The sequence below is a fragment of the Podarcis muralis genome, chromosome 3, assembly GCF_964188315.1.
Source record: "Podarcis muralis chromosome 3, rPodMur119.hap1.1, whole genome shotgun sequence".
In the NCBI taxonomy this organism is placed as follows: Eukaryota; Metazoa; Chordata; class Lepidosauria; order Squamata; family Lacertidae; genus Podarcis; species Podarcis muralis.
Window position 1 is genome coordinate 40,662,678 of NC_135657.1, and position 27,746 is coordinate 40,690,423.

At 44.6% G+C, this 27,746-nt stretch overlaps 1 protein-coding gene across 13 annotated transcripts in view; it reads left to right on the forward strand.

Annotated features, from left to right (window-relative positions):
* Positions 1-7,880: 7,880 nt before the first annotated feature.
* LOC114594481 (microtubule cross-linking factor 3-like) overlaps positions 7,881-27,746 on the forward strand; it is a 32,024-nt gene continuing 12,158 nt past the window's right edge. Inside the window, exons 1-7 of one of the 13 annotated variants that reach the window (XM_077925707.1) lie at positions 8,365-8,488; positions 9,152-9,206; positions 10,145-10,369; positions 12,466-12,624; positions 23,603-23,674; positions 24,539-25,742; positions 27,384-27,540. In XM_077925707.1, the coding sequence (XP_077781833.1) occupies positions 10,172-10,369; positions 12,466-12,624; positions 23,603-23,674; positions 24,539-25,742; positions 27,384-27,511 (1,761 nt within the window). In that variant the 5' untranslated portion in view covers positions 8,365-8,488; positions 9,152-9,206; positions 10,145-10,171 and the 3' untranslated portion in view covers positions 27,512-27,540. The other 12 variants (XM_028724233.2, XM_028724220.2, XM_028724221.2 and 9 more) reach the window with 12 other exon arrangements.

Here is a 27,746-nt window from a genome sequence, read left to right on the forward strand (position 1 = left end):
CGGAGCAGGAGGAGGAGGATCGGGTTTGGCGACGGCTGCTGCTTCCTCTCCAAGCGCGGGGCTGGCCTCCGCCGCGCCCGATCCTCCGCGCTCGCCCGCTTCTCGGCGGAGCAGGTCTCGTGCGGGTGCGAGGCGCTGCTGCAGGCGGGCGACCCCGGCCGGCTGGGCCGCTTCCTGGGCTCGCTGCCGCCCGACGCCGAGGCGCCGTGCGACTCGCCCGCCTCCCTCCCACGGCACACCAGGCAACGTCTCGCGGCACAGTAGTGTGCCGCGGAACACCGGTTGAGAAACACTGTTCTAAAGGTTGTACAGTCATACCTTGGAAGTCAAACAGAATCCGTTCCGGAAGCCCGTTCGACTTCCAAAACGTTTAGAAACCAAAGCACGGCTTCTGATTGGCTGTAGGAAGCTCCTGCATCTCCTTGACATCTGATGGGAGGGCATTCCACAAGGAGGGTGCCACTGCTGAGAAGGCTCTCTGCCTGGTTCCCTATAACTTCACTTCTCTCAGTGAGGGAACTGCCAGAACGCCCTGGGAGCTGGACCTCAGTGTCCAGGCTGAACGATGGAGGTGCAGACGCTCCTTCAGGTATACAGTACTTTTACTACTAATATAACATAATAATATTTTACCCAAGACTTCCACAAATGAGTTGCATATAACAACAGATTCGTGTTCATGAAAGGAAAATTTATCTTAGATAAACCATGAAATTATTCCTTGTTTCTGTACATTTTAGAGGGTGGGGATTAACAAGCGCATTGCACAACCTTTTCACCCAACCATTTGAGGGGTGGGGTAACCAAATATGCCTTCAAAAAGGGTGGGGTGCAAATTATGTTTGGATAATTATTTCATGGGGGGGGGACACATTGTCACATGGGCATCCCTGGGGGTGCTGCTGAGCTAGAAGCCTGCCTGGAGAGCTAGGTGCTGCTGTGAGCATGCGTAACATTTTTACTTGCACAGTGTTTAAATAAAAATAAAGACTCCCGCAGCCACTTTGCACACTCAAATAAGGCAAACACAGCCCTCCCCATTCTTCAAAAAAAGTTCTTGCCAATTTGCACTGCCCATACAAAAGGAGCAGAAAACAACACCCCCATCCTAAAGTTGCAGGGGAAGCAGAGGAATGCATGACCCTGCAGATTTGGGTAGCAAGTATTTGTCCAGCACTAAAAAGAATGTTGAGAAAGATATAAGGGCACAAGGAGAAGGGACATAGGACAAGATGGTTGGACAGTGTTCTTGAAGCTACCAACATGAGTTTGACCAAACTGCGGGAGGCAGTGGAAGACAGGAGTGCCTGGCGTGCTCTGGTCCATGGGGTCACGAAGAGTTGGACACGGCTAAACAACAACAAAAAGAATACCTTTCTGATCCTGTCACCTGCACACACAGTATATGGCAATAAACATGGCTGCCCCCATAGATCTGTGGGGGTGCCATTCTTTTTGCTATAAAATATCCATGGGAAGCTCTCAGGGCCAGGTCTATGAGGGCAACCATCTGCCCCACCTCCTAGCTTCTGTGCGAGGGAAGGGACATCATCATACCTTCCTCAGCTATCCCTAGCTGCAGCTGCTTCTTTGGGCAACTTTGGGGGCTATAATTCCCAGTCTGGGTTGTGGCCATTTTCTTTCTCCTCAAAGTTGAGGCAGTGCTGTACAGAATGAAGTAGTTCTAGTTACAGGTAGGTAGCCGTGTTGGTCTGCCGTAGTTGAAACAAAATATATATATATTTTTAATTCCTTCCAGTAGCACCTTAGAGACCAACTAAGTTTGTTATTGGTATGAGCTTTGCATGCACACGAAAGCTCATACCATTAACAAACTTAGTTGGTCTCTAAGGTGCTACTGGAAGGAATTTTTAATTTTTTTTTCAAGAATAAAGTAGGTTTAAGATTCTATCCTGTCTGTGGGGGGAGTAATTTGCTTAATTGTCTGTCTCTGATACTGCACAGTTGCAAATTTGACTTTCTTTACAATATTTTATCTTTTTTTAGTTTTTAATTGTGCAGGATGAGCCTCAAGGTTAAGCTGCCATTGTGGATATGTCACATTATACAGTGGTACCTTGGGTTACATACGCTTCAGGTTACATACGCTTCAGGTTACATACGCTTCAGGTTACAGACTCCGCTAACCCAGAAATAGTACCTCGGGTTAAGAACTTTGCTTCAGGATGAGAACAGAAATTGTGCTCTGGCGGCGGCAGCAGGAGGCCCCATTAGCTAAAGTGGTGCTTCAGGTTAAGAACCGTTTCAGGTTAAGAACAGACCTCCGGAACGAATTAAGTTCTTAACCCAAGGTACCACTGTACCACCAAAATTAGACATTTTGGTGTTTTGTAAAAGAGATTGAAATACTAAGCACCCTCAAGTTACATAACAACATAGTTCTCTTGTTGAACAAGCTACATGAATAGCCCTTAATATTTGTATTTTGGAAAAATGACCTCCAACTTTTGGGCATCCACCTCCCTCCCCCCCCCCTTCCAACACGATGGGAAAGGAATCAGCAGTGCAGTTTCTGGGAAAGCAAACTGAGGTTTGGCTTAGCATTGGGTCGCCCCTGGTTCTTTTGCGTGCTCGCCAAAAGAATTGTTTATGGAACGCAGGCATTTAGGCCATGTGGTAAAGAATATGAATTTCATCACAAGGCATTATTTCATCACAGCTCAATAGATGCATCGTTATGTCACAGACAGGATATAAGTATTTTGTGTAGAAACTCCATTTTTGGCACATCATACTGGCTGGCAATTTGAAGCAACCAGCTTTCTGCCAATATAAAGCAAATATAACATTTTATAACCAAACCAATAGTGCAGCCTTTGTATGCGAGAGCTTTTACTCCGAAAGGTACACGACTAATACTGAAGTACTCAGAAGCCATTAACCTTTTAGTAATTAGAAAGACACTAATAATCTTGTTCAACAAGCTAAATTATTCACTGGAAAATCCCCCCCTCATACTGGGATATGTTGCTATGAGCCATGATGTCCCTTTAGGCTTTGGTATAGACAGGTTATTGAAGGCAGGGAGCAGTGATGCCCATATACCTGCAGGCAGAAACATTTGGTTCCAAGCATCTGAAATGTTCTTTGAGTCACACATGAACACAGTTTTGACTAGTTTGGCAGCACTACCAACAAGTTAAGGGGGGGATGGGACGTGGCATCATGGCAGCCTTCTGCACCTCCTTTTTCAAAGCCAACTGCCATTGTAACAATCATGGCCAGTGAGTATTTTGATCACCTTTCCCGTTCACTGTTGAGGTTTTGACCAGGGCTGCATTTGCTGCCTGTCCTCATCCTCATCATTCATGGGCAACCTAGGGTTTATTTCTAGCCTTCCTTACCAGCACAAATCCTCTTCTGTGGGAAGGACAGAAAGAGAAAAACAACAACAAACGAATATAAGCTTAACTTGTTTTAACAATGTCAACATAGCAATAGGACATGGGGAATATTTTCAGACTTAGAAACAACAACGAATGTTTACTCACATTTTTGATAAACTGCATGAGTAGACTTCTTGTGCTAACATCAGAAATGGTTCGTGAACTTCTGAATTGAACAGAATAACAGAAAATAGCTTTTCATTTGGAAAACCATGTGTACCTTAAAGAAGAGTTCCACGCTTGGAGAAGGGACTAGATTACCCTTGAGGCCCCTTCCAACTCTACAGTTCTAGCCCCTTCAATTTATCCTTTAGATCAGAGTGCCCTCTAGAGTCTTGTAGCATTTTATGCAGTCCTCTGATGGTCAGTTTCCTTTCCCAAATCCTGCTTGGTTCCTAAATTAGACTCTCTCTCGGTGCAACGAAGAGCTTCAACCAGACTTGTACACTTTCTTTATTGTGCTCACAATAAGAAGTCTTCCCCCAAAGATAAAAAGGTTTTGAATAAACACCGCCAAAGGGTAACAAGCACCATATAAGCCAAATGTCAATCCTTTCCAATAAAAATGGCCACAGTTGAAAAGTGCTGGAAATTGACACATTAAGCCTTTTTACTGTTAAACAAGCATGTGATTATTATTTTCTGTGAAAACTATTATTCATTTAGAAAATTAATAAACTGCTTGATCCAAAAACAAACAAAGAAACAAACAATTTCCAAGGCCCAGATCCAACTACATAAAAACAAGACTCAAATATACAGGGGTACAGAGTTACAGAAGAACAAGCACCATGTATCTTAACAGGCATGTGGTTAAAGGGGTGGGAGCTGCATAGGTAAAGGTAAAGGGACCCCTGACCATTAGGTCCAGTCGTGACCGACTCTGGGTTTGCAGCGCTCATCTCGCTTTATTGGCAGAGTTTCCAGGTCATGTGGCCAGCATGACAAAGCTGCTTCTGGCAAACCAGAGCAGCTCACAGAAACCCTGTTTACCTTCCCGCCAGAGCGGTACATATTTATCCACTTGCACTTTGACGTGCTTTTGAACTGCTAGGTTGGCAGGAGCAGGGACCGAGCAACTGGAGCTCACCCTGTTGTGGGGATTTGAACCGCCGACCTTCTGATTGGCAAGCCCTAGGCTCTGTGGTTTAACCCACAGCGCCACCCGTGTCCCTGGGAGCTGCATATCACACTTTAAAACTCCTATGTGGATCCACCCTCACTGACCAGCTCCAATACTTCTGGATTGGAGAACTACTTTGGGCCAAGTGGTTTGAATGAGGCTGGGTGGGACATCTCTCATGGATGCTTTTGTGATTCCTGCATTGCATGGGGTTGGAATAGATGACCCTTTAAGTCCCTTCCAACTCTACAATTATGATTCTATTATGAGAAAACTGGCATTAGAAAAGCTGCCCTCTTAGCCTGCATTTTGATCTGCCCAGCCTTACAACAAAGAAAGCAAACATCCAGTGAGTGGGCTTCTGGTCAAAGCTTCTTTAGCAGCAGGAGAGGTACAGTGGTGCTGGTGGTGATGATGATGATGATGATGATGGAGGGCGAGATCAAAGCTTGACTTGGCTGCAGAGATTTAAAAGCAAGCTCCACAGGCGACTGCCTCTGCCTTGGAAGACAGCCCTGCACCTTCCTACCTCAGGAAGCCTCATGGAGCAGCTCCACCCTGCACCCTCTTCCCTGTAGGCACCTTGCACCCATGGGGTAAAACAGCCTTGCCTGGTGGCGTTACTAAACAACCCCTCTGCAGTGCCACAAATCCAACTCAATGGTGTAACATTGGAAAGGGTCGATCACTACCTGGGCAGTTATCTTTCCACAAGGGCCAACATTGATGCCGAAATGCAGCATCGCCTGAGCTGTGCGAGTGCAGCTTTCTCTTGAGGACAGGGACATTCACAGGGAAACCAAAATGATTGCTTACAAAGCTATTGTACTACCAACCTTACTGTATGATTGTGAAACATGAACCACTTATAAAAGCCATCTCCTTGAAAGATTCCATCAACAGTGTCTCTGAAAATTTTTACACATCACTTGGGAAGAATGGTGAACTAATGTCAGTGTACAGGATGAAGCAAAGATCACCAGTGATTGTTCAACATCAACTTCGTTGGACTGGTCATGTTGTTCGGATGGCTGATTATCATCTTACAAAGCAACTACTCATCATGACAAGAAAAATTGATGGACTATGCAGAACTGGCAAAACTGACATACAGTGGTACCCCGCAAGACGAACGCCTCGCAAGACGGAAAACCCGCTAGACGAAAGGGTTTTCCGTTTTGGAGGTGCTTCGCAAAACGAATTTCCCTATGGGCTTGCTTCGCAAGAGGAAAGCCCATAGGGAAATCTCCGGGACAGCGGGGAAGCGCAGCGCGTCTTCCCCACTGTCCTCGGACCTCCTCCGAAGCCTGGCGGCGGGGCGGAGAGACCTCTTCCCGCCGCCAGGCTTCGGAAGGATGCTCCGAAGCTAAAGAAGCTAAAGCAGCCTGCCGCGACCCTCTCCCGGCTGGAGAGGTGACGCGCGCCTATGGCAGGAGCCTCCATAGCCGAGCGTCACCTCTCCAGCCGGGAGAGCGCGCGCGGGGCTAAAGCAGCCCCCCGCGACCCTCTCCCAGGTGACGCGCGCCTATGGCAGGAGCCTCCATAGCCGAGCGTCACCTCTCCAGCCGGGAGAGCGCGCGCGGGGCTAAACCAGCCCCCCGCGACCCTCTCCCGGCTGGAGAAGTGACGCGCGCCTATGGCAGGAGCCTCCATAGGCGCCCGTCACCTCTCCAGCCGGGAGAGCGCGCGCGGGGCTAAACCAGCCCCCCGCGACCCTCTCCCAGGTGACGCGCGCCTATGGCAGGAGCCTCCATAGCCGAGCGTCACCTCTCCAGCTGGGAGAGCGCGCGCGGGGCTAAACCAGCCCCCCGCGACCCTCTCCCGGCTGGAGAAGTGACGCGCGCCTATGGCAGGAGCCTCCATAGGCGCCCGTCACCTCTCCAGCCGGGAGAGCGCGCGCGGGGCTAAAGCAGCCCCCCGCGACCCTCTCCCAGGTGACGCGCGCCTATGGCAGGAGCCTCCATAGCCGAGCGTCACCTCTCCAGCCGGGAGAGCGCGCGCGGGGCTAAAGAAGCCATAGCCCCGCGACCCTCTCCCAGCTGGAGAAGTGACGCGTGACTATGGCAGCAGCCTCTGAAGGATGCACCGAAGCCTGGCGTGGGGGGGGGGGGCGGAGAGACCTTCTCCCCGCGCCAGCCTTCGGATGGCTGTCCTGAAGACTTGGGGTGGGAGAAGGGTTTTCCTTCCCACCGCCAACATTCAGAATGCTGTTCTGAATGTTGGCGGTGGGGAGGAAAAACCCTCCTCCCACGCAAGCCCCGGGAACAAGCCCCTGTGCTGAAGGCTTGCGGTGGGGAGAAAATCCCTTCTCCGCACCGCCAGCCTGGCAAGCGGTTTCCCTAGGAACGCATTAATTGATTTTCAATGCATTCCTATGGGAAACCGTGCTTCGCAAGACGAAAAACTCGCAAGAAGAAAAAACTTGCGGAACGAATTAATTTCGTCTTGCGAGACACCACTGTATAAGCTACGGGACAAGGATAACTGTGACTTTAAAGATGAATGGGAACCCTTTACAAAGTATTTGAAGACGCAACAAAGCAAACTGGACTCCTTGGCAGGCTTTGAATTAACATTCACAAACTTTTTTATTGATGATAATCAGCTAAATAGTTTGAGGATCTATATAAATGTGTAACATGCAAAAACAGCATTCTTAAAGAAATCAAAGACTGGAACTGGGGGGTGGGGGTGGGTGGGTTTTGTGTGGGAGTGTGGGGGGAGGGAGGAAAAATGGGGAAAAAATAAGGATGATATGTTTCTGGATAATATGTTTTGTTTTAATTTTGAATAAAAAAAGTTTTTAAAAAAACAAAGCAAATACTCTATTCCAAACATAAAAATGGAAAGCATAATGCTGGTGGTTAACAAAAGAGGTTCAAAGACTATCTCAAGGCGAATCTAAAAAAAGGTAGTATAAACACCGACAACTGGGAAACACTGGCCTGCGAGCGCTCCAGTTGGAGACCAGCCTTTACAGAAGGTGTCATGGGCTTTGAAGACACTCAAACTCAGGACGAAAGGGAGAAACGCGCTAAGAGGAAGGCGCGCTCGGCAAACCCTCACCATGATTAACTCCCGCCCGGAAACCTATGTCCCCACTGTGGAAGGACGTGTGGATCTAGAACTGGCCTCCACGGTCACTTACGGACTCACTATTAAAACCGTGTTTACGGAAGACAATCTTACTCGGCTACGAGGGATCGCCAAAGAAGATGATGAAGACCCTGCGGGGGGGGGGGGGGCTCCCTTACAAGAACCCCTCAGGCGTGCTTCTCTCAGCCCCGCCAACATCAGCCCTGGAGCAGCCCCCGAGCGGAGGCAGCACTCCTTGTCCGAGGGAAGCCCCCGCCGAAACGAGCAGCAACCGGCCCAGCACCGGCCCTTCCTCGCGTCTCCCTCCTTCCCACCCAGCCTGGGAAGGGCAGTGGGCGGGGACCGCCGGCTGACAGGCAGGCCGCGCCTCTCGAAGGCGCCGAGCTCGGGGCTCCCGGCAGCCCCCCAGACGGAGGGCGGGCGGCTGGCTTTGCGCTTGCTCAGCCGCCGCCCAAGTCCGGGGGGAAGCCGGCAGGTCTCTCTCTGCAAAGCGAGGGAGGGAAGGAGGCAGCGCCGGCTCCTCCATCTTCTTGTGGCGCAGGGAAGGGGCAGGCCCGGGCGGGAGGAAGGATGCCCGCCAATTGAGCGCCTCGCCTCCCATCCCAGAAGGAGGCCGGTGCCGTAGGGGCGGCCGGCCCAGATGCAAAGCAACCAGGGCGACGGCAGCGCCTCAGCGGAGGAGCAGCCCCAGCCCGCGCCTCCCGCCGCCTCGCCGACCCAGTCTCCAATGGCGCTGGCTGGGCCCGAAGAGGGCAGCGGCCGCGGCGGAGCCCCGGGGCCCGAAGGCGCCCTCAGCCTGAACCCTGGGCAGCAGCTGCAGGAGGAGATGGAGAAGCTGCAGGAGGAGAACGAGGCCCTCAAGGTGAGCGGGAGGAGAGGAGGGCGGCGGGTGTGGCCCAGCCGGGAGGGGGAGGGGAGCCCTTTCTTCTGCTCTTTCTTCTGTTGTCAACCCGGCTTGTAGGAGGCGAAGTGATAGAGAACAGATAACCCCCCCCCCCCCATCTTAGCAGCAGGTGCAAGAAAAGGAGAAAGAAAGCAGGGGTCCGTCCTTTTTTGGGGGGGAGGGGTTGTACAAACGATAGTCGTTTTTGTCCGCCCCCGAAAAGGAAAACCATTATATTCCATTCTAGTTCTTAATGGTGCAGCTTCCTGTTGTTCTCTTCCCTTGGTAAAATGTGGGAAACTTCTGCCTCAGAAAAGTTGAGCTCCCTTGGAGGAAACTAGCCCTGGCCATTTCAGACCTGATGGTAGCCCACAGATGGCGAAAAGCACTATATAGTGTGTGCCTTGCCTCATAATCACTCCCTGTGGCATGCTTCTCACATGTCACATACGTGTTTTCCCTTCAGGCGCTCTCAAACATACATGGCTGACCTGCTGTGCAATGGTAAGGCCCTGGCTTTTCATCCAGCAGAGGAAGCCATCCATCCTGTTTGCTGCATGCACTTCTGCCTTCATGACATACTTTATTCTGAATGTTAAGGGAGAATGCTTAACATAACAGCATAACAATTACTCTTTTCAGATCACATTCCCTCTACAGTTTGTCTCATCCGTGAGGGAAGGGTCTTGCATTCCAGGCATGTCTTTAAGAGTACATCTACACTTTTACAGTTAGTGGTAAAATGTTCAGCGGAGTAGCAAGCCATCATTCCGCTGTCTAGCTATGGCTATGGTGTGTTGAGAAAGTGAGGACTCAGCACACAAAATTGTGTTCCCATGTAGAACTGGTAAGCTGTATCACAGGGGTGGGGAACCTTTTTCAGCCTAAGCGTTGGATCAACTTCCAGGAGTTGCATGACACCAGAGAGTATGGTCAGGGGCAAAAGTGGGTGTGACAGCGGATATGACTCTTGCCTTTTTACAGGAGTTTACATCCAGTCACTTGTCAGAAGTTGCTCTACACCAGTGTTTCCCAAACTTGTGTGTCTGGCTGTTCCCATGATCCCTGGCCTCTGGTCCTGCTAGCTAGGGATGATGGGAGTTGTAGTCTAAAAACAGCTCAGGACCCAAGTTTGGGAAACACAGCTTTACACACACACACACACACACACACACACCTTTCTCCATCCAGGCAAGCAAAAGACCATAGACACATCCCATCCCAGCAAGGGAAAGCCACTTGAGGGGGTGGAGCAGGGTCAGCGAGGGCACTGCCTAGTGAAAGGGGGTGTGGCCTTAGAAGGGCACATGGCTTAGGGAAAGTTCTGAGGGCCAGCTATAAAGAGGCCTGGAGGGCCATATTTGACCCTCTGTTCCCCACTCCTGCTGGTGGAAAAACCAAGTTCTTCCCACACTGCATAACTCTCATCCACCCATGATTTTATCATTGATTACCTCTTCGTATACATGTCACACATGTGATGTTTGAAGGGCAGGCATAAGATAGTGATTGATGCTTCTGGTTGTTGTTGTTTTAAGTGAAGATCAACTTAAGTCCCATTTTTCCTTTCGTTTTATTAACGTGAACTTGCATTGCCTGGTGCATTTCCGACTATCCTTTCTGAACGGGTGCCAGAATGAGATAGATGAGTTGAGGACTGAGATGGATGAGATGAGGGACAGCTTCTTTGAAGAGGATGCCTGCCAGCTGCAAGAAATGCGCCACGAATTGGAGAGGGCCAACAAAAACTGCAGGATCCTTCAGTACCGTCTTCGAAAGGCAGAGCGCAAGAGGCTCCGCTATGCACAGACCGGGGAGATTGATGGAGAACTTTTGCGAAGCTTGGAGCAAGACCTGAAGGTAAACAGGACCAAAAGCTGGCAAGTAGGTGGGAAGGCAGTGAGGGGGAAGTACAGGTAGACCATGAAAGTATCGTAGGCTCAAGTCGTTCAACGGAAAGCAGAGATCTGATTTGTCTCATGGTTCTGAGAGCCAGTAATTTGATGACCTGGATCCTGACTCTCAGAACTCACTTTCTAGATAGCTCACTTTCAGATACAGTGGTACCTCCAGTTGCGAACGGGATCCGTTCTGGAGGTCCGGTTGGATCCTGAGGTTTCTGCAACCTGAAGACTGCTTCTGTGCATGCGCGCAGTGAAACCTGGTCAAATACTTCCGGGTTTGCCGCTTTCGCATCCTGAAGTTTACGTAACCAGAGGGTTACGTAATAGGAGGTACTACTGTATTTACCCCTTTTCCAGTTATCAGAGAGTAAATTCCCAGGTGTGTTACACTCTGTTGCTTTGACAGTTGTTCCATTGAGTTCTGTGGAAAGCGGGATGAGGCTGTGCTGCTCACTTGACCTCTCTTCAGCCGAGCCACTACTGCATATTGGGATGGAAAGAAGGGAGGACAAAGACAGCGCAGTAGAAAGGGCCAACTGGAGTGACAGGTTGGCTCCACTGGCATGTTTGCACCTCACTGCCTGACGCCTCAGTGACTCGGCTGGAAGGGAGGTCAGGTGAGTGCTGCAGCCACCAACCCACCATGTTGTTCACTGCTGCTTTTAACTAATTCATTGATCCGTTAATAAGCTGAAATACATTTCTGTAATGCCAGAGCCTCTTAGCTTGAAATGAATCTGCCCATTGACACATCTTGAAAATATAACTTAGAATTTAATAGAGGGTTGAATCCAATTAAATTATACTTGCAGTAGAAAACAATGAACTTTTAAGTTGTATCGATTGTTTTCACTGAGTATGCTTTGAGTGTGATATAAGTTGGATACAATCTGTAATTCATCACTTATTATTAGAAAGAAAAGCCATTTTAAGGGTTTCCTTTGCATTCCATTTTGCATACCAGGAGCAAAATAGCTCAAAAATAAATGTTTGCCCTTCTAGAGCAACAAGTGAAAATCTGTACTCACCAAATAAAATTGCTACCCATGATTTATCTACTAAAGTGTTACTTGATTAATTAACTAATTATAAGGTGTACAGTTCCAGTTGTAAATAGGTTTCACCGAAAAAGCAAGTGAGACTCCCATGTTAAAGTCCAGCTTTGGGTAGCATTGTGTCCAGTGTTCTAATAGATAGAGAGTTGGTCTTTGACCTAGAAATTCCATATACAAGTACTACCTAAGTCCTGTAATCATGGGATACTACCAGTGCTCAGAGTCACACTGTCTGGAAATAATCAGGAATAAGCTAGAGTGTATGTGAACTGAGCTTTAATAATAATAATAACAACAACAATAATAAATTAATTAAATTTCTGTGAAACCCTTCACCCAAGGATTACAGGGTGGTTTACAATATATATATATAAAGAATGCATACCATAGTAACAAACAAAAACAATACCCCCCACAGTTTAAAAGGCCATATAAAGTATTTAATTAGCCAAAGGCCTGGGAGAAGAGTTTTGGCCTGGTGCCTAAATATTTGTAATGAATGCGCTCATGTTTTTAAAATCAGTGGAGACTTCTAATGGAATTGGATTGGAGACAAAACTAATCAGAATGCCATTCTGTCTCTAGAATACACTAATCAGCTCTGTTTTTGTTGGCTGAAAACAGGATTATAAACATCACATGATCATAGGGTTGTATCAAACTTAAGAGTAGACCCATTGCATCAATTGACCTAAGTGAGTTATGCCTATTAATTTTCATGTGTCTATGCTGAGTATGACTAACATTGTATACAACCAGCGCTTTTTTTCTGGGGGATGCAGGGGTATGCATACCCCTAAATATTTTGTGAATCTTTGTACTTTTGTCCATTTACTGTATTTATTTCCCCCGATTTGAACTATAAAATCATGATTTTCTTGAGTCAAAATGAGAGTACCCCTAAACATTTTTTTTAGAAAAACAGCACTGTATACAACCCATAATTATCTTCGCCACAAAAATGTTGTCTTTAAATTTTAAAATTCTGTTCCATTAGGTTGCAAAAGACGTTTCAGTGAGACTTCACCATGAGTTGGAAAACGTGGAAGAAAAACGTACCACCACAGAAGATGAAAACGAAAAGTTAAGACAGCAGCTGATAGAAGTAGAGATTGCTAAACAGGCTCTGCAGAACGAACTTGACAGGATGAAAGAGGTTAATGTTCAGTATTTACTTTTGGGGAAATGAGTTTTTATTCTACCCTGAATTTTATAATGGTTGGAATAGTAGTGCATGCACTTAATGGAGGAGGACGTCAGAGATTCTCAGAATGCTTGACTAAGTAAGGATCCTAAAACGCAATGAATAATTTGCTTCGTAGAAATGAGAACATAAATGAGGGAAACAGTAAACAGTTCCTAGAATTAAAAATGGCTGCCCCTTTCGTACCTTTGCTCTTAGTCAGTTTTTGCCTTCTACTGTGAATTGTTGGTTTTCATGGATGAGTAGAAAGGTTTGAGATTTGTATTTGTTTGCTGAAAAGCATTCCCTGTACCTGTCTTCGAAATGAGATACATTTATTCTTGAATGCTATTGAGAGTGCTCTTGTGCTCCTGTTTTGTTGATGAAATTCTCATAGGTATCTGACAGGCTGGACTGGATAGACACTTGATCTGATCCAATAGGACTCTTCTTACCTTAAAATAAGGCATGTCTGTGCTACTGGATTTTTAGAAAAAGTGAAGCCAAACAAAGCTGCTAGTTCAACCGCTTACACTCCCATTGAGTTTAGAGAACATAAAACTATGGGCCATAATCCAGTGGTCTTTGTAGGTGTATCCAACAACCTGCATGAGTCCTATGAGATTTGTGATAGTGAACTGCAACACCCAGTTCAAATATTACTAGCCCAAATTTCTTTCTTACTGCCGTGCTTCCTAATAACCTGTGTTATTAATTAGCGATAGATAAATCCACATAGCCTTTCAGGTTTACTGAACTATTTACTGGTTTGTATTTGGATAATGAAACTGCTAATGAAGTGCTCAAATGGCTATATTAAGAGTTGTTAAAATTTGGCCTACATTGTGCTGGTGTGGCCCAGTTGCATTGTGCCTCATTACAAAAGGGTCTAGATCATTCACTGGCACCCACGCTGTGAAAGGGAGTGTTTGTATTGGCTTGCATCTTTCGCTGTCAATCTAAATTGACTGCAGAAATATCCTGTCTCTTAAACATCGTATTGGATCCTAATTGACAGCTAATTATACACCAGGATTTATGATGCTCTTTTTGTGTGCGTTTCTGTTAATCCAGCCCCCATTTTTAATATCTCTGCTGCTTCTGTTTTCCCAACCCCTCCTCCCCACCCTGCTTTGCTGTTGTTTTCGGGTGGTGATAAACGGTATTTATTCAAATTCACATTTATTGTTTGATTGGTTGATTACTTATCTTTGGGCAAGCTCTCACTGGAATTATGTATGTTGGTGCAGAGAACATTTCATTGGTAAAAAAATTGAATAGTCCCCAGTTTCCATACCAGGAAGAATTATTTTGTGGCTTCCTGTAATGGAATAAGGAGCCAGAGAAGAAAGAAGTCTGCTGTATCTCTGCTTGTAAGACAAACCAGGCAGAGATTACTGAAAGAAGATAGATGGTGATACCATTGATTAATATCTTGACACTCAGGGTATTGGAAGAAAATAAATGAGACTCTTACCCAGGTAATTTCTGGGTAACATAACACCTCAGTAGTTGGTATTACACCATTCTTTTCTTCTCTCATGAGGAGAAGTAGAATATGTGCAAAGTGACACTGTACCACACTGAGTAAATGGTTAGTTAGGCAACAGGGTGTAGATCTATATGTATTAAACACCAAAAAATGTAATATCTGAATGTATGCAGGGATTGGGTTACAAGTGCTAATAACTGCTCCAAATTATGAATAGTTCTTCTCTTATTTCTGCTCGTACTGCTGCTAATAATAATAATTACCACAGTAGTTAGGTTTGTTTTTATCATGTCTATGGAATGGACAGGGAAAATTGTTCAGTTTCAGTTTCAGTTTCTGTTAATTGGTTCTCGTGGGAAACTTGCAGATTCTGGCTTCTCACAATTAACTCAAGGTGGTGTCAATTTACTCTTGGCAGAAAGCCCAGGTCTGCTTGACCTAGAAACTACTCACTCTGATTGGTTAACGACCAGCACTCTGCTCTGTTATCAAGGGATTGCTAGCTCAGTTTGAGGTGAGGTGTTGTTAGGAGTAGAAGTGCTGTGTATGGTTTTGAGAGAGAGAAAGAGAGGGTTTATTTTACTTTTACTTGTATGCAGAAACTCTGCTGTTTTATTTTCTCCTTTTTAATAAATCCTGTAAATAGTTCTTCTGAGTCTAGCTGACTAGTCATTACTGCCGCAACTAGCTTCTTCGCTGTGCAGGAAAACTCTGCTACGTTTGGGCTAAAGCCAGTAGGGCTATGCCTGACACTCCAAAGTTCCATGAGGTTATGGGTATTGTGCTGCCAGCCTGAGTTGCGGTGGTGTCAGCATCAACGGCGTTGGTTCCAGTAGTTCCAGAAGTTGTTGTTCCTGCTGGTGCAGCAGATGGACTCTGGCTGGTTCCTGACTGTGGTGAGCTGGTGACGCAGCGGACACAAGGACAACAGCTGCAGCGTGTGAGTGCTGGGTGCTGTGGTTCCTGTTTTCTCTCTCGGTGGTCATGAGTAGCTGGTTCCGGGTTCCAGGGACATCGCTCTCAAGATGGCCTCACAACCAGTTCAGATGGCTTTTGAGCGTCTGAATGACTCCAATTACTTGCTGTGGTCGGAACGCATGCAGGCAGTGCTGCAGAGGGATCGTCTCTGGCAAGTGGTGAGTAAGTTTCCTGTGAAGCCTGATGATGAAGACCTCGATAAAGACCAAAGAGCAAGGGCCACAATTGTCTTGGGGCTGGAAGATTCCCAGTTGCCGTATGTGAGGGGAATCAAGACAGCTAGAGGTGTGTGGCAAGCACTTAAAGAACTCCATGTGCGTGAGACAGCGGTTTCCAAGCTGTTCATTCGCAAGGCATTGTACAAGGCAATGTTACAGCCTGGGGTTACAATGCAGGAACACCTACACAGTTTACAGTTAAAGTTTGTTGCGCTACAGGAAAGAGACTGTGCGTTAGACCAGCAGGAGAAGGTGGCTATTATTTTGAGTTCTCTCCCGGAAAGCTGGGATAATTTAGTTTTGTCTCTAGAAGGCATCCAGGAGCATGATTTATCAGTCAGTTACGTTACTGGGCGTTTGATTGAAGAATGGCAGAAAAGGCAAGAAAGGTCGTTGGCTGCAGAGGCTTCTACAGGTGGGCGGTTTGGAAGGAATTCTCATGCCGTGCCAGAGGTGAAGCAAAAGCAGTGTACCGGTGAGAAGTCAGCGTTTGCTGTTAGGCGTTGTTTCCGATGTGGGTCTTCAGCGCATCTAAAACGACAATGTCCGGAGTTGGTCAAGTCTCAGTTGCCGGTGCAGGAGCAGAGACGAGATCAGCAGCAGCGTAAAAAGAAATTCTTCAAACAAAAACAGTCGGCTCAGCTGGTGACCGGCGAGGTCAAGAGTGCTGATGAGAAACAAGCGGTCTGGGTGGTCGATTCAGGAGCATCTCGCCACATCGTGAATTCAGATGAATTGTTTGTTTCCAAGAACTCAGCACAGCGCAGCCAGGTGGCTCTAGCAGACGGAAGTACTTCCGAAGTGATTTCGGGGGGTGCAGTTTTTGTTCCTTGTCTTCGTGAATGTCTGCAAAATGTACTGTGTGTGCCTTCATTAAGGAGCAATCTGATGTCTGTAGATTGTTTGCTAAAAGCTGGGTTTAAAGTGCATTTTGAAGGAGACAGTTGCATTATTAAGAAGGCTGGTGAGATTTTAGGCACTGCTAAGTCAGAGGGAGGCTTGTTTTGGCTTAAAGCAGGATCTCAAGTTGCAGCAGTAGTCAGTAAATCTCAGCCTGCAGTGAATAACAAAGCTATACATGACAACTGTGTGCACTTATTGCATAGGAAAATGGGGCATGCTTGCTGGAAAAGTGTACTAAAAATGTCTGAATTAGCTGATGGGGGTAATTTAAAGACTTGTAACAAGTACCTTGATTGTAATGTTTGTAAAAAGGTTAAAACCCATAGAGTCTCTTACCCCAGAAGTGACAGAGTTAGTGAGGCACCGCTACAGCTGGTTCACATGGACGTAATTGGTCCATTTGCTGTAAGCAGGGGTGGATCGCGCTTTTCACTAACAATTGTGGATGACGCCACGCGTTACTCCTGGGTTTTTCCCATGAAAAATAAGGGTGACGTGTTCACTAAGTTTAAAGGCTGGGTGGCATCTGTGGAAAGATTTCTGTCCATTAAACTTAAAAGGATTCAGACGGACAGAGGTGGCGAATTTATGTCAAATGCCTTTAAAGATTGGTTACAAAAGCGTGGCATTGGGCATAGAAAAACGAATGTTTTTTCCCCAGAGGAGAATGGCGTTGCAGAACGAAAAAACAGATCTTTACAAGATATGATGTTTGCCATGCTTGACGATGCTGATTTGCCCATGTCTTATTGGGGGGAGAGCATGCTCACCGCGTGTTATCTCCAAAACAGGCTCTTTCATCAAACAATAGGTACAACCCCGTACTTTAAATTGTTTCAGAAAAAACCCAAAATTGACCATTTGCATGTGTTTGGATCAAAAGCCTGGGTATTAATTCCAAAACAAATGAGGAAGAAGGGAGATCCTAAGACCAAACAGTTAGTGTTTGTGGGTTACCAGGAGCTGGGAAAAGGTTTCCGCTTTGCTGAAGGGACAAATGGCATTGTAATCTCCAGGAATGCCAGTTTTTGTGAACATAGTGGCTGGGAGAGACTACATGCCAATACTGAGGTTTGGTTTGAACCTTCCCAGGAGCTTCATGACTCTGAAAGTAGACACAGAGAATCAGAGTCTGAGGGGGAGGAAAGTTCAGATAAGAGCTCTCAAGAAAGTGGAGTTAGCCAAAGACCAGTTGTTAAGCAACAAAAGAGAGGTCATAGTTCTGAAGAGGAAAGTGGGTCAGAAGAAAAATTTTCTCCCAGAAGATCTAAAAGACAAAACAAAGGAGTGCCTCCAGTGCGTTTTTCTCCTGATACTGCAAATGTGTTTAGTGTAATTGCAGAACCCAAGAGTTTTCAGGAGGTGTTAAAGTTACCAAAAGAGGAGGCAGAGCGCTGGAAACAGGCAATGGAGGAAGAGATGTCCTCTCTGAATGAGCACAAGGTTTTTACACCAGTAGCAGCGCCTGAGGGGGCAAAGATTGTAGGCTGCAGGTGGGTGTACAAACTTAAACCTCTGGTGACAGGAGAGTACAAATACAAAGCTCGTTTAGTGGCACAAGGATACTCTCAGAGGCCTGGAAAAGATTATGACGAGACTTTTCCCCCTACTGCTAAGGGAGACAGTGTAAGGCTGATTTTAACGCTTGGAGCAAAGAGAAAACTCCTGTTAAACCATTTTGACATTCAGACTGCATATTTACATGCATCAATATCAGAAGACCTGTATCTAGCCGAACCGCCTGGTTATGAGACAGGTTCCAATAGAGTGTTGAAATTAAACAAAGCTCTATATGGTCTCAAACAGGCTGCAAGATCTTGGAACAAATGTTTCCATGAGGCCTTAGTGTCATTTGGTTTCAAGCAGAGTACAGCTGACAATTGTGTTTATGTACGTGGTACAGGCAGTGATCAAGAGTTTTGTCTGATTTATGTAGATGATGTTTTGTATGCCTGCAAAACAGATAAACAAACTAAAAGGTTTGCCAAGCAATTGTCCAGTAAGTTCAAAGTGAAAGACTTAGGCCCGGTTAGGACATATCTAGGGTTGGAAGTGTGCTGGGCCCAAGATGGCAGCTGCTTAATTAGTCAGCAGAACAAAGTTAAACAACTACTGACTACATACAGGATGCAGGATTGCAAAGGGGCAGTGGTGCCTATGGATCCAGGTTTCATAAAAACACTTCATATAGATGAGAGTCCTGAATTTGAACATCCTGATGTATATCACTCTGTAATTGGAAGTTTATTGTATCTAGCACAGTGGTCCAGACCTGATATTAGCTATGCAGTAGGCATATTAAGTAGATTGGTCTCAAAACCCACACTAAATGCCTGGAAAGGGGTAAAACAAGTTCTGAGGTATCTCAAACAGACAATTGGCTATATGTTACAATTAAATTCTTCAGAGGATGAAATGTTGAGTTGCTTCTGTGATAGTGACTGGGGAAATTTGCCGGATAGAAAATCTGTCACAGGACTAGTCATAATGGTCGGTGGAGCTTTAATCAGCTGGCGGTCACGTAAGCAAGACGTTGTAAGTGTGTCATCAACGGAATCAGAGTATGCCGCATTGAGTGAATTGTGCAACGAGGTGATTTATTTCAAGCATTTGTTAGCAGATTTAAATGTAAATTGTGGAGAACCAGTACAAGTTTACATTGATAATCAAGCTTGTATAACATTAAGTAAAACAGAGGGTTTCAAATCGCGTTCCAAACATATCTCTGTAAAATACCAAAATGTACGTTGCTGTGTACAAGACAATGTAATCACCTGTACTTATGTATCAAGTGAAGAAAATGTAGCAGATGTGTTAACTAAACCATTGGCAAAGGTAAAGAACAAGCGAATGTGCAAGGGTTTAGGTTTGCTGGAAAAATGATCTTCTACATAGGTGTATTTGGTGTTAATTGTTCAGCAGAATCTGTGAGGGGGTGTTCAGTTTCAGTTTCAGTTTCTGTTAATTGGTTCTCGTGGGAAACTTGCAGATTCTGGCTTCTCACAATTAACTCAAGGTGGTGTCAATTTACTCTTGGCAGAAAGCCCAGGTCTGCTTGACCTAGAAACTACTCACTCTGATTGGTTAACGACCAGCACTCTGCTCTGTTATCAAGGGATTGCTAGCTCAGTTTGAGGTGAGGTGTTGTTAGGAGTAGAAGTGCTGTGTATGGTTTTGAGAGAGAGAAAGAGAGGGTTTATTTTACTTTTACTTGTATGCAGAAACTCTGCTGTTTTATTTTCTCCTTTTTAATAAATCCTGTAAATAGTTCTTCTGAGTCTAGCTGACTAGTCATTACTGCCGCAACTAGCTTCTTCGCTGTGCAGGAAAACTCTGCTACGTTTGGGCTAAAGCCAGTAGGGCTATGCCTGACACTCCAAAGTTCCATGATTTGGTTACAGTAATTTATGCTGTGGTAACTTCAGGGCTGAATTATTGCAATGTACTTTATGCTGGGCTGCCTTTGAAAATGAGTTGGAAGCTTCAATTACCTTCAAGAAGCTTCAGTGTATCTGCCCAACTATTGACACGTTCGAGGCAAACCTGCTCTGTCCTGGCTACATGTATGCTTCCAAGTCCAATTCGAAGTGCTGGTTTTGACCTGTAAAGCTTTTTCTGGCTCAGGGCCCCAATAATATATGGAACACCTTTCCTGCTGTGAACTGACCTGGACCCTTAGACCTTATTCTGAGACCCTTCTTTGGTTCTGCCCTTTGCAGAGTCTCAAAGGATGGTGACAAGAGAGGAAGGCCTATTCAGTTGTGGTTCTGTATATTCAAGTGTTGCTTCCATGGAATGCTCTACCTAGTGAGGTCTGCCTGGCATCTTTCCTAACTGATTTTGTTTTGCTGTTTGTGTGCTGCCCAAGCTGCCTGTGGCTATTTTTTTTGGGTGTGTGTGTGTGTGTGTGTGTGAGAATGAATTGCAGGTGTTTGTATTCAAATACTAAATTCACCACATTTGTCAGATAAGGAATTTGAAATTTAATTTTAGTTGAAACTTGCATATCCAATAAATTTATTGTTCCAGTTTTCAGATGACTGGCCATCATGCCTTGGAAATATTTCCTCTGCACCTGCTGCCATTCTGGTTGCTTATAATAAACAGATACTTATATTAATTTAAAGCATGATTGATAGTGTCTGCTGTAGAAACCTAATTACCAGAAGCATATGACTATGCCTTTGGTTTGACTCTGCCTTTAATTGGAATAGATGCCAGCAGTTTAGATTACAATAATGTGATTTAGTTCAATGGTTGTAAAAATGACAGTATACCAGGAAAGTAGGCCTTCCTGATATTGGTAGAGGGAGGTAGATTTCACACAGCTCAACTGGTTAGAGCATGGCGCTAATAACGCCAAGGTTGCAGGTTTGATCCCCATATGAGACAGCTGCATATTGCTGCATTGCAGGGAGTTGGACTAGATGATCCTCGAGGTCCCTTCCAATCTACAATTCTATGATTCAGTGTGGTTGACTTTCATTTGAAAGATGCAAAATCTGAGCAGGAGGATTTTCATGAGAACTTAACACAAGTTGGTTAGTTCCCCATCCACTCTAGCACTATATTATTCAGCATAATTAAAACAGCCGGAGAACATGTAGCTTGAATGTAAAAGGGGGAAAATGGATCTCAACCCTATAACAGCACAAAAGATGAGAAAAAACAGCACCTAGCGTTGCACTGAACAGAAAGGTGTGTATTTGATAAAGTAAAGGTAAAGGGACCCCTGACCATTAGGTCCAGTCGTGCGGCGCTCATCTTGCTTTACTGGCCGAGGGAGCTGGTGTACAGCTTCTGGGTCATGTGGCCAGCATGACAAAGCCTCTTCTGGCAAACCAGAGCAGCACACGGAAACGCCGTTTACCTTCCCACCGGAGTGGTACCTATTTATCTACTTGCACTTTGACGTGCTTTTGAACTGCTAGGTTGGCAGGAGCAGGGACTGAGCAACGGGAGCTCACCCCATTGCAGGAATTCGAGCCGCCGACCTTCTGATCGGCAAGTCCTAGGCTCTGTGGTTTAACCCACAGCGCCACTCTTCTCCCCCGTTCCCCAGGCCTCTGTATGTGCTCAAAATCAGCTGTGGAGTGTTGGGTCACCCTCCAAAGCAGATTTGGACGGAAAGCAGGCAAATTTAAAGTCCCATTGTGCCAGCAGTTGTATGTGTGTGAAGCATTGGATACAACCCATTGCTTCCTTCCTCCCCCACCCCCCACCCCCCAAAAAAGTGTGCATCTAACAAACAGGAGAGCAGGGCTTTTTGCCTCCCTGGTGAATATAAGGAAGAGGCCCATCCAGCACTAGGAGGGAGAACCACTCGTGCTTTTTTCTACTTCCATTTGAATTCTTAGCTGGGCTACCTTTTAGAATGCCAGCCTGTCATCTTCCAGTTACTTGCAGTGATTATGGACAACTGTGGATCACTGCTAGTAAAGATGAATACTTTTGCCACTTTTAAAAAACCAGGATCACATGATTATGATGTGGACATATAGAGGCCCATCCTTAAATCCAATTCAAGTACCATGGCTAAATCGAGTTGTGGATTGTCTATTTATTTTTCCTCTGAATTTTCATCAACTTTAATATGCTATTGAAAGCAATATGAAGTTTGTGTATTCCATATATATAGAGGTAGAAGAGTGGTAAACAAGTGCTATCTCTTTCTACTGAACTGTTAATAGGTTGCTTGTCAAAACTGCCTTTAATTTCTGTTGAAATTCAAAGAAAGGATAAAAATGCTTTGCTTTTTGCAAACCTAAAAACATCAGACAGGCAACCGAGGATATTAAACATGTCATGAAATGTTTTTCACAGAACACTGGGCCTCACAAAGCTGTAGGGCATACTGGGGCGGCAGGAACACAGCATTCTTCAACTCAAAGATATAGAATTGTAGGGGATGACAGTATCCAAAGGTCATCTTGTCTACCTCTTGCCTGCAAAGGAACCAAATGTTTTGCATCTGGCCACAGTTATTTATGTACTGGCAGCATCTTGTTTAGTTCACTATAATGCTTTCTACGTGGGGCTGCCTTTGAGGTCTGTTCAAAAATGACACATTTTGCCAATTCCTTAACAGTCAAACTGGTTCCTGGTCTGTTTCCATACACCGTTCAAAGTGTCACTCTTGACCTGTAAATCCCCAAACAGCTTAGGGCCAGGCTACTTGTAGGACCACTGCTTCCCCTTGAAAGCACCTGGGTGTTAAGATCAGCTCTGGAGGCCTTGCTCTGGTTTTGTTACCTTTTGAACTGGTTGGTGGCAGGCCTTTTCCACTGTGGCACTTTATATTTGCAGCTCCCCTTCCGGGAAGTTTGCTTTCCCCTTTCTTTTAGTAAGTGGTGAAAAACTTTTCATACCCCCAGCCCTTAAATGTGTTTCAACATTTAAACCCATATGGTGGTGTGGATGTCTGATGTTTAGAAGACATCTGAAGGTAGCCCTGTTTATGGAAGTTTTTAATGACTGATGTTTTAATGTATTTTTAATCTTTTGTTGCAAGCCGCCCAGAGTGGCTGGGGAAACCCAGCCAGATGAGCTGGGTATAAATATATTATTATTATTATTATTATTATTATTATTATTATTATTCGGTAGGAGTGTGTGTGTGTAATGCTGAGGTTTTATTTCCTGCTTTCTCTTGTTTTGAGATTTTAAAAAATATTCTGTTAAACTGCTTTATTTTAAATCATGCTAAAAGCATTTGCTGAAGACCTCCAAAGAAATAAATAGACCTTCCCATTTTGTGAGGGGAAATGAGTTCATTTATTGCATCCTTAGATCTTCAAAGTAGTATCAAAATCATTCTATTTTAGAATCATGGTAAACAAAGGGCACATATCTGGGAGACAACTATTTACAATTATCTTGGGTCAGTTACTTCCAACTAAAAAGTCTGTTTGCAGTTACATTGAATATGCTTTTTGGTTCCTGGTGAGGTTTTTTATGTTGTTGGTTTTTTTGGACTGTTTGTGAATTATTATTTTTAATATTCAAAGTACTCCAAAGTATGTTATACAAATGAGCAACAACAACCTGAATTGTATAAAAATATCCTGGTCTCTGAATTGTGGAGCAACCAATATTTTTTTGGGGGGGGGGACAACATCTGGTTTTTGAAAAAGCTTCACGTGCTTTCAATGGTTTAATGGATTTATATTGCAGTCAAGCCTATTGAGTTAACTTTTCTCAGGATTAGCCAATTGTTTTTTATTTTGCATTGTTTTAACAGTGTTAAATGTTTTATTGTATTTGTATATATTGTTGTGTATTATTTGGAGATACATGACTGTTTTAAAAAACAAATATACATTTAGTAAAATGCATACTATACCTTATCTTTCTTTTATAGCAATCCATGAAAAGAAGAGGAAGCAAAGACTTGCAAAAATCAGAAAAAAAGTCACAACAGACACCCACTGAGGTAACCTCAAATGCTTCTGTCTGTCCCATGGCACAACTCAGTAAACCTTATGATTATTAAATAAAAAAATCATTGGTGCAAGCCTTTCCTTAGTCAGCATAATTGGAAAACTCTGGCTATTCTTGTGGCACTCATTTAGTAGCCTGTTAGTAACCAAATTTTTAAATGCCGTTTTAGTAAGCTAGTTATAGAAGCTAGTTATAGTTATAGTTATAGAGAAGTTCCTAGCATCTGCACTCCTGAAATTTAAAGTTGGGGCTATTCTTGAATGGCTATTACAGTGATACTTGGAAAAATAATGGAAACAGCTATATTTTACTTGAAAAGATGGCACAGACCATGTCCCTGCTATACTGATGTCGTTTATCTCTTGGTCAGAGAGATTTTCAGCTTTCAGAATCTTAACAGTTCTCATGACCAAACTCAGGGCCACTTCACACATCACTTGCTTTTAGGTGAACCCTTAAAACATAACCTGTGAATGCAATAAACACAAACGTGTCTGACATACAGGTGTACTGTTAAGGGAGTTATAATAGGTTGCAGCTTCCTGTTGATAGTACATTGACAAATGGTTGGCAGATTGTTTCTGTGTAATGTGTGAAATAGCCCTTGGTAGAGAGTAAAACCTACTGCTGAGTAGGTTTTGAGGCGTAATAGTTCAGAACATGGAGTAATGATTTTTTAAATAGGTTTAGTGGCACATTTTGCTTTTGTTTGATATTTGAAATGTGTATCAAATAGAAGCATACCTTCATGGAGTTCACTGGGGCTATTCTATCATTTGGAATTTTCATTTGCTGAATTGCCAAATGGTGTCATCACTTGTCTAGTAACTCTTGGATCTTCTTTCTTTTTTCTAAGGAGGACAATGAAGATCTGAAATGCCAGTTACAGTTCATCAAAGAAGAAGCTACCCTGATGAGGAAAAAGTTGGCCAAAATAGACAAGGAAAAGGACAGATTTGAACATGAACTACAAAAATATCGGTCATTTTATGGTGATCTAGACAGTCCCTTACCAAAAGGGGAGGCTGGAGGCCCACCTACCACAAGAGAATCAGAACTCAAGCTTCGTCTGAGGTTAGTAGAGGAAGAAGCCAATATTCTGGGACGGAAAATAGTGGAGCTGGAAGTAGAAAACAGAGGGCTGAAAGCAGAGCTTGATGACTTGAGAGGAGATGATTTCTCAGGGGCAGCCAACCCGCTCATGGGGGAGCAGAATGAATCACTCTCTGAGTTACGGCAGCATCTGCAGCTAGTTGAAGATGAAACGGAGCTGCTGAGAAGAAACTTGGCTGATGTAGAAGAACAAAACAAGCGCATCACAGCAGAGCTGAACAAATACAAATACAAGACTGGGGCTCATGACAGTTCAAGGCATCACGACAGCGCCAAGACAGAAGCGCTCCAGGAAGAGCTCAAAGCTGCCCGCATGCAGATCAATGAACTCAGTGGTAAGGTCATGCAACTTCAGTATGAGAACCGAGTCTTGATGTCCAACATGCAGCGCTATGACCTGGCCTCTCATCTAGGGATCCGGGGCAGCCCCAGGGACAGTGACGCTGAAAGCGATGCGGGAAAGAAAGAAAGCGATGATGATTCTCGTCCTCCACACCGCAAGAGGGAAGGTCCCATCGGTGGAGAGAGTGACTCAGAGGAGGTCCGCAACATCCGTTGCTTGACCCCCACTAGATCCTTCTACCCAGCACCAGCAGGGTGGCAGAAAAGCTTCACAGACCGGCAGCAAGTGAAGGACATCCGCTGCGAAGCGGAACACCTTGGCAAGACGATTGACCGCCTGATTTCGGACACAAGCACCATAATAACAGAGGCAAGAATTTATGTGGCAAATGGGGACCTGTTTGGACTTATGGATGATGAAGATGATGGCAGTAGGATACGGGAGCACGAACTTCTTTACCGAATAAATGCCCAGATGAAGGCATTTAGAAAAGAGCTCCAGGCCTTTATTGACACACTAGAAGTTCCAAAGTCTTCAGATGATCGAAGTACAGATGAACCTTTGTCAGTGAGTCAGGTAGACTTTTACTTCATAAGATGCCTAGGTAAAAACTTTCAGCCCAAGGTGTTGTATGGATGGTTGACTGGCATTTTCCTTACATTCTTATATATCACGAAAGGCACATTGTTTAAATTTGCTGTGGCTTTCTTAGTTTCAGGTTTGTAGCGTAGTCCTAATAATTGGGTTACTGGCACCACACAGGGCTGGTATGGGTTGGCATGACTTGGCAGCTGCCCACACCTCTTCCATGAGCCCATTGCCAAGAGCCCCCTCTTCCCACCTGCTGCTTCTCCCTGTCTCTTGCCCCTTCCTTTGGACTCACCGGCGACAAATTAAGGCATCGTGAAGGAGAAATACCAGACACTTCCTGCGGTAAGGAGGTAATACAGTGAACAGTAAAGCGGAAGTGGTCTCATAATAAAATTGTCGGCCAAAGGTTCTGCTGCAGTTTATTCTGGGGGAGCGGATCATATTTTGAAATATGCCACATGTTAAAACCATGGTCAGCTCAGGGTTTAGGGAGCCCCCATCTGCACATTAAAATTGAGATAGTAACATGGCAAAAATGATCAGATGCCTGGCAGAATGTTTGAATAATTATCATTTGAGATGCAAAGAAGTGACCTGGTTATATAGAATTATGTGCCATGAAGATGTATGGAAGATGGATACTGAATTTTAACCAGTACTTTCTAGGGCAGTTCTGATGTTCTTCTTCCCTGTCTTACAAAATGCACTTATCTCTTCTGAGCCTGAAACTATTCAGGCCCCTATCCATAGCTGAAAGGACTTCCTGTTACAAATTGTACAGATACATTGAGATACAGTTTGTTCCTCTCTTAAAATGCGGAAACTTGGGTTAATTCAGTGGAATTGGTTGGCAGGCATTTCATAAGTCATTTTAGACAGCTAGCTTCAAAGTGACCTTGTACATATTTCCTTTTTTGGGGGGGGGGGTCAGGCGATTTCTGTAGAGCTTAATATAGAATAATATCTTTAAGCACTCTACAGAAACCAAAAACAACAGCAAGAGGCAATTTAACAGCAATACAATTTAATACAATTCAACAGCAACAGTGTTGCATATACAACTGTTACATTAATGCAAGTTACTAATAAATATAGACCAATATCCTTCTCCTCCTGACACACCTCCTCTCAGCTCCAAGACTGTACACACCCACCCTTGCTCTCATTCAGGGCTGAACAAACTCACAGTTCTCCCACAAAATCTCACAATAAAGAGGGTTCCTGGAATTTGCTGGCATCATCCTAGTTTCTCACTCTAGTCATGTTTTGGAGGACCGGCACCAGGTGGAAAGAGCTTCCTCAGAACTGCCTGCATCATTGTCCCATGCAGCACTCAGCTGTACTGCACACACCCAGTTCAGAAGACTAAGCCTCAGGTGTGGTTCTTTCTTTCTTTTCACTTGAAATGTTACGTTTGCTGCTTCATTAACATAGCGTTATCTTGTCTTTGTATTTACCTTCCCAGATGTTCCAGCCTATCATTTTACTTATTCTCATCCTTGTATTATTTTCATCCCTTTCTTATGCAACAATATTTAAACTTGTCTTCCTTTTCACATTGTTCTTTGTGCTGTAGTAAACAGACCTTTTTCATCATTTTGCCATTCATTGTAGTATTCTTTTCAGTTTGTTTTGTTTTGTCCATCCTTCCAAGATGGCTGTAGTTTCTGTAGTAATCGCTGCTGTAAAAACACTGAAGACTACTCACTGGAAAGAAGGGATGCCAGCCCTCACAAGTCAAATAATATAGAACACAAAAGAAACAAAACCCCCCACAACTGAACCAGAATTGTGCTCAACCAAAAAGCTAGGTAAGCATGTGAAAAACAGGTCTTTATTCTTTTTAGAATAATCTTTCTTTTTTAGTAAGTTTGGGATAAAAAGGAGGCTGAAACTTACACAAAAGTTGGCTTTACAGTAATTGAAACATAATTTAGAATGCTAGAAATGTTGTATGTTCCTCATCCCAAATTCTTACATTGCAGTTGCAAGCTAACTAAAGGTTCCTGCAGTTTGT